Genomic DNA, 7,500 nt, shown 5'->3' on the forward strand with positions numbered 1-7,500 from the left:
CTGATATATATATATATATATATATATATATATATATATATATATATATATATATATATATATATATATGTACATACATACATACATACATACATACATACATACATACATACACACACACATATATATATGTATATATATATATATATATATATATATATATATATATATATATATATATATATATGTATATATATATATATATATATATATATATATATATATATATATATATATATATATATATATATATATATATATATATAGGTGTTATCGATGAAAATAGCAACTCAAGTCTTTTACCAAATGTAAACAAACATACAAACATAGGGTCCCGTAAGGACACTATTTTTCTCTATGATGGAATTTTAGTGTTTCTGTGTCTAAATTTTTGTTTATTCATATAATTTGTTTACTCAAGTTTCAAATTTCTGGTCTTTTTCCTTCAATGTTTCACAAATACCTTTTCCTTTAGTTCTTTTTTCCTCTTTGCTAATGAGTGTAACGTTCTGTAGGAGGTTGTCCAATGCTATTTTTTTTCTTATGATTAATAGACATCTCAAAGCAATTAACAAATAAAAAATGAAAAGGGCGTCTTTAGGTCATCCTTTTGCATATAGCAACACCATATATTTCTCTTAAACTTTTTATTATTCGAGTATTCATTCCGAAATAATGAGATTGGGATAAAGGTTACGGCAATAGAAAATAGTTTTACCCATATTTAGACTTTGTGAAAAATTTTGCAAGTAAAGATACATTTCTTACTGGCTGCAGTATGGTTACCAATGGGAAAAAACTAGTCAACATTTTCAATAAATCTGTTATAGAGTCCCATCATCTTACCTGAACCTTTATTAATTGTACTACATTCATTATAATGAACCGACGCGGGCAAAGCTGTACAAATGAGCACCCTTTTGCGTCACAAAAAAAATGTAGGCTGAATGATTTAGTACAAACAAGATTCTTAAAGTGAAAGGAATGAATGACTCTCAAGCAAAAATTCTGGACAACTTTCCACCTAAAATTCAACTTCCTGCTGAAGCGGAACACTGAAATTATCCTCTAGAAAGTATGATTATTTTCTGTATCTTTAAAAATGATTTCAGATAAAATAAACAACAACTTTGTACTGTCGAGGAAGACTATATTGAAATATATACTCTAAAAAACTTTTATTCCCAATTCAAATTAAGTAAGGGGATTTCCTCTTGTCAAAAGAAATAACAACCTCCACGGTAAAATGGAAAGCTGCAACACTGAAAAGTTGTATATCAATAGATTTAAAAAATTATTCTCTCACAGATACTTTGGTAACGTACAGTAAGATGAAAATAACACATAAGAAACTCAACCGATGTGAGGTTGCGTCAGCAATGTCGCTATGGTATTACAGAAAAATTTTTCAGTGTCAGTCACAACTGAGAGCAAAGTTTATTTATTTCTTCAACCAGAAGCAGAAAAGTTAACTGGGCAATGATCTCAACATCTTCTTAAAGTTGAACATGATTAATATTATCTAACAATATCTGTAAATGATGAGGTCATTAAACTCATATATACAATATTATGAAATATACTGCATGAGGCCAAAAACTATTTCGCTATTCATATTCTAATATAATACGCTGGAGACTACAGCTAGAGAATTATCAATATATTTAACACTGCCTGGGGTCACTGCTATCTTTGCAATTATAAGAAAGAATAAAAAGTTATGTTGTATAACTTTCATAACCCCTGACCTTAGAAGCAAGTGCAAAGGTTATTTTTGTAGATTCAGTGCTTGTATATACAAGACTTATCTTGATATTCACATTTCCTTCATTTATGTAGTCGTTTTGACCAGTTACGTTGTCATTTCAGATTTCATTTACTACTCTTTTTGTTACTCTCCATTGGTTTTACAGTCGTTAGGCATTAGTTACTACGGACGCAAAAACTATGAAGTAGGTTGCTCACTGAAACAAGGTTAGTTTGGCATTGCCTCTTTCCCTTATGTGATGCCTCTGTAGTTAACTGCAAAGCGATATTTTACATTTTGCTTATTAAACAACCACTGTTCCTTGTAAAATGGACTCAAGAATATGCAAATTGCTATTAACCTTCCTTTGACGTTAATTATACTAAAGAGCTATTGTGACAGTTCCCGCAGAAACAGAGCCCCTTTACTTGTTAAGCAATTTGTAACAGTTCCCTTTTTTTTGTACTCTTCCTCTATACAGAGCAAAAAAGTGTTGACTTAGACTGATTAGAATTTAGAAAGCAGTCTACAGTACAATACCAGTGTGAATATATTGACTATCGAAAGGTAAAAGTTTATACTTATTGGTGTTGTTTCATTTTTATTATGAGTGGAAAAGGTTAATTACAGTTTCTATTCAATCTAAATTCTCCGAATGAGGGAGTATCTTGAAGGTATCTTAGCATGTGCAGTTGTTAAGTAGGGAATAAGTTATCGAGTTTAGTCCAACTTACTGGGTTTTAGCACTGAAGGAGGAAGAATAACTTCGACAAATATTGTGTTTACTGTTGTGTTCCAAATTATCTCGTTTGATCAGCTTAATGACTAGTCCGAGTGCTGTGTACTCTGGAGTTCTCTCAGTAACTTGTCAGTACCTTGGCTGCATTAAAATGTATTTATCCTCACCGCCCTTGTTTAGTTCTGGAGGAATTCTGCGGTCTATTTGGTGGCCATCATTTTCATGTCAAGTTACAGATTATAGTTTTGGTTATTAACTCTTATCTTGGTGCAACTTACTGACCAGACTTTGTTCCGTGAGTGAAAAGGTTCCTTTCCAGTATCTGCGTTGCATCTTAGTTCCATTAATCTTTGTTTTCACAAGCTTCTACGTGTTTTTGTTAGTGTCGGTATATTTTTTTCGTTCCTTTCCTCATGTACGTCATAAACACTATATTCCAATCTTGTTTCAATAGGTAATCAAGGTAGCACAGTTGGGTTATATTCATTTTCAATCTGGCTGTTTTTAATTATACTGTTACTTAAGTAAATTATTTGGTTTACTATTATGGAATGTTACATAAGCTTAGTCTTGGGGTTATATAAAATTCATTGCATCAATATTCAAGTTATATCCTATTTTCACTGTTTAATGTTTGATCAGTCATGTTCTTGTGTTCATGAAATAGTACTCTAAATTTGCGTTTCTGTCTATTCAGTGGATATAAAAATATTTCAGGCTCTGTTTTGACCCTATCATAACTCATTATGGTGTCATGTTTAGTAGAAGTTTTGTAGCAGATATATTGGCTCCGATTTGGCCTCAAATGACATCACCTAATAGAGTATACTGTATATATCTTGATTAAGTGTACTACATACATTGATACCTGATCTGTGATAAGCATAAGGTGTTCATCGGTTAACATCCTTAGTTTGTCACTGGCTTTTTTTAATGCTACTACTGTTGCTGGGCCCTGTTAGTGAGGATTCTACGTTGTCCTAATTAAGCCTTTGAATTTTGATACCTACAAACACTTTTAGCGGCTGTTCTTTGACCTCTGTATAATGACCTCATATACAATGTTTTCTAGTCTAGTATTATATATATATATATATATATATATATATATATATATATATATATATATATATATATATATATATATATATATATATATATATACACAGCTTTATACCAAATATCGTTTAAGGTTTTAGTGTTTTTAGTCCAGGTTACATCCTGTCTTAATGGGGAATTGCTCTGTCCTAATCACAAATGGTTACACGTTTTATTTAGTTATTCATGATGTCAAAATTCCGAAACAGGTAGTTCATGATAGCGAGGAAAAGGTGCCTTTTTGACAACTACTTCCTTGATGTCTCTACTGCAATCTTGACACTGAGGTAAATTTTGAGTTTTATAGTAAATTTCGAGTTTTATAGTAAGACGTTATCAAGCTTTAGCCCATTATCTACATGTTCAGTGTCATTAGTCGTGTTCCAGCTACTTTCCTAAAGGTTACCTGAACACTTCTTTTCAATAACTTGTTTTTTGTGTACCAAAACTCATTCATTCTAAGACTCTGCAAAATTTTTATTTCCTGGCTATAAATTCAGTGAATAAGAAATGTGGTTTCTTTCAGACACTACTTCATAATCTTAATAAAAATGGCGGCTCCATCAGACGCACCAACATCTACTGTGACTGATGACGAAAGGAGCGAGGACTGCTCCTCTTTCGAAAGGAACAGGCCGCGCAGGAAATGGAAGAAAGCCAGTGACTTCAACACGACGTGGCCATCTTCAATTTACGAACCTAACCCGTCATGTCTGTGTGACACCTGCGAGAACAATTACCACATACAGTTGACTCTCCCTTCGCACCAACCTCCTAGAAGGCGTTTCAGTGACACCTCCGATGAAGAGGGTTTAACTGATACCCTGGTTGATGGGAATAAAAAAGAATCAAGCGAAGGACAAACTGGCGTTTCTGTCGCTGTGAAAAACAGAAGAGGTCTTTCCTTAACTCGAAAAATTAAAGGTGGAACAAATGCACTGAGAGATAAAACACCTGGGGAGGATAACAATGAAAAAATGGCTACTCCAACTTTGGGTAACACCATCCCTGAAAAGGAAGAGTCAAATGAAATAAGAATGGAAATAGATGGGCGGAAAGAACGAAAACCAACCAAAAGCGAAAGCACAGAACCCGAAGTGGAAGAGGAAAGTTCAGACAGAAGAACAAACGAATCCTTTGATATTTCGTCAATTGAAAGTGTTGAAGAAACTGAGACCCATAACCTGAAAATAAACTTTTTATGCCATATAAAAAGTGAAATAAACTATGAAAACAGGAGGGAAAGGGAAAAGTATGATACATTGAAACCATCAGATGAAACTGACCAAACAGAGCCCAGTCAGATAGGACTGGATATAGAAAGTGATTTGAAAGATGGGCAGAATGCTGTCGTACAGTATACGAACAAAAGTAATGAAGGAGCAGGGTCACATTTAGACAAGGAAGACTGTGAAAAGAATGAGTTATCTGAAATAATTTTTCAGATTGATGAGCAGAAAAAGAAAGACGTGGATTTGAACCAAAAATTAGACGAACATTTAGAAAACGTTGGTGTAAATAACGAACGTTCTGATGAAATTAACAGCTCCAACGAACCGGCCACAGATGGGGTGACTGAGCACGAAAAGGTAACCCTACTCCTTCCTACTAAAGATAAAATATATTCTGAGAAGAAAAAACACTACCAAGGAGTAGATCTGTGTTGTGTCTGCGATAAAAATGTTGCATACCATTTTAGGAAGCAAATTAGAGAACGCAAGAGATCAGGCTTGCCTGCAACGGTAGGTGTGAAAAACTATGTACAGATTGGTGTTCCCAAAACAAAGAACGAAACAAATACTGCATTGGAATGTGTGAAAAATTATCTAGAAAGTGAAATTCCCATGACAAGGAACGGTACTAACTCTCAGGAAAAAGGGAACTCTCCTGCTGGGTCTGTAAATGTGGAGGCCTCCCAAGTTGCCACCGCACCTGAGAACGGTGGCTGTATGGTAATGACGCTGCCACAAATAGGCCTACATTTCACGAGAGATGGGCACGAATATTCTCAGAGGGTTGCGAGTGCTTCAAGAAGAAATCTCTGCAACACAGGGAGGGAAACTGTGAATTGTAGAAGGCATATGTTTTGTCGGAGATTTCAATTGAATCGTAACACGAATCAAACAACCGTGAACGGTAGAAGTTTGATGAGAAGGCCCGGAGAATGTTCACTAAGGAGGAGCTTCAGAGGTCTGAGGGCTTCTCTGAGGTTAAGGTCATCTCAGGGAAGGAGAAGTTTGAGAGCTCTGACGTTCAGAGGTGCCGTCGAGAGAGGAACACCAATTCTTGGCGGAGGAGAACTGACAGTGGCAACAATTGGTTTAATCAAATTAATTTTAGGCTAATAAATTACTAATATTACTGATGTGGAGAAAATTACAGCATAATAGTTTATTATAAATTTAAGTTTTGTACGTTAGTGACCTAAAAAAAAATGGCAGCCAGTTGACTTTTAAAAATAAGCGGAGATAGAACTAAGATTAAAATGATCTTAATACAGTTATAACATTAGTATTAGCAACTGGCTAATGACCCAAATTATTTGTTTGCTTTAGTCGCCAATGTGTTGAAACCGTTTTTTTTTTAAATTAGCAATGTTTAGTTTTAGCCTTAGTTATCGTATCTGAATGTTTTATAACATAGCTATTATGTTAAAATTAGATTTTACTTTTTTTTCATGAAACTTTTAGGCTCTCGTAACTGAGAAGCGTCAATGATGTCTTATCAATGAGATTTATTGAATACTGTTGTGACATTTACTAATGTACTTTTATCAATTTTTGTCTATTAATATTTTCTATTAAGTCGGCTCGTAGTGCTTCATAAAAATGCAGTCCTTTCGGCAATTGTTTTTTGATTTAAGTTCTTATACTGTGTTATCTGATAGCAAACCGTACCCCTGTAGTAAAAACTTTTTTAAATAAAAATTTTATTTTGTAAAGTAGTTTATTTTCTTACCCAAGTGTCTAAACAAGTTATAAAACTAATTACTGCAGCAAAATGTGAAGGGCAATAAACATGAAAGCATGTGTTCACAACAATAACGAGCTGTAATGAAAGTCATAGATTTAACTACAATAAAACACTGCACCATGGAAGTGAAATGCATTTGCTTTCATCAAACAAAATACTTTTGTCAGTAATGGTAGAACAATTCTACTCTAAAAGCCTGGAAGGGTTGTTTTCTTGGCCAGTTATGAATATGACTATTACTGTTTCCACTGGTGACTAGACGATTACTCTAAAAAAATATTTGCTAGATGTAGTCCACAATATTAGATCTATTGCATCATTTTTTAAAATTGATTTTCTTTAAGGTAACAAATAATTTTCTAATGATGTCCCACTTAAATTTATAATTTTGCGTGCAGTAAAACTTCCTACCACGACAATGGCCCCACGGAGCGTTCATGGAGGCAATTATCCTAGAAACAAGTAGAATAATATGTAATTTTTTTAAATTGATTTTCTTTAAGGTAACAAATAATTTTCTAATGATGTCCCACTTAAATTTATAATTTTGCGTGCAGTAAAACTTCCTACCACGACAATGGCCCCACGGAGCATTCATGGAGGCAATTATCCTAGAAACAAGTAGAATAATATGACAGATCAATATCTCTAAAAAGACAACATTATGACACTGTAGACTAAATATAGCATGGAAAAATCTTATAAATTACTGCCATATCAGCCACCTATAAACACCAAATTAATATTTATATTTAAATGTCACACTAACAACCACGAGATAAGAGTTGTTTGATAGCGCTTATGATTTATTCTGCACTTCAAGTTTACAACCTATCCACTGCGTTATTGAACACTCTTTACATAGTTCTTGCTACATAACTTTTTCTCTATTGCCAATCTTCAGCGCATGAATTGCTTGCAGCGGTTCTGTTTTGTTATCACC

General features: G+C 33.7%; 2 protein-coding genes across 5 annotated transcripts in view; one reads left to right on the forward strand and one right to left on the reverse strand.

Moving 5' to 3' along the window:
• Positions 1-7,500, reverse strand: part of LOC136844123 (uncharacterized) — an 18,013-nt gene that overhangs the window by 6,723 nt on the left and 3,790 nt on the right. The window lies entirely within an intron of this gene.
• On the forward strand, positions 2,205-6,525 carry LOC136844107 (uncharacterized). 4 transcript variants are annotated; one of them, XM_067113123.1, is made up of 3 exons: positions 2,205-2,314; positions 3,794-3,871; positions 4,111-6,525. In XM_067113123.1, the coding sequence occupies exons 2-3, from the start codon at positions 3,801-3,803 to the stop codon at positions 5,927-5,929; spliced, it is 1,890 nt and encodes a 629-aa protein (XP_066969224.1). In that variant the 5' UTR covers positions 2,205-2,314; positions 3,794-3,800; the 3' UTR covers positions 5,930-6,525. The 4 variants fall into 4 exon arrangements, with proteins under 4 accessions (XP_066969224.1, XP_066969233.1, XP_066969230.1 ...); XM_067113129.1 differs by lacking the exon at positions 2,205-2,314 and adding an exon at positions 2,597-2,614; XM_067113124.1 differs by lacking the exon at positions 2,205-2,314 and adding an exon at positions 2,844-2,864.

Source organism: Macrobrachium rosenbergii, chromosome 2, assembly GCF_040412425.1.
Source record: "Macrobrachium rosenbergii isolate ZJJX-2024 chromosome 2, ASM4041242v1, whole genome shotgun sequence".
Lineage (NCBI taxonomy): Eukaryota > Metazoa > Arthropoda > Malacostraca > Decapoda > Palaemonidae > Macrobrachium > Macrobrachium rosenbergii.

What these genes read in the sequence shown, in the direction of transcription:
- LOC136844107 (XM_067113123.1), top strand. Translation starts at nt 3,801, where the DNA reads ATGATAGCGAGGAAAAGGTGCCTTTTTGACAACTACTTCCTTGATGTC. An exon ending in ACTGCAATCTTGACACTGAG is followed by an intron (nt 3,872 to 4,110) that starts GTAAATTTTGAG and finishes GGTTTCTTTCAG; the next exon opens with ACACTACTTCATAATCTTAA.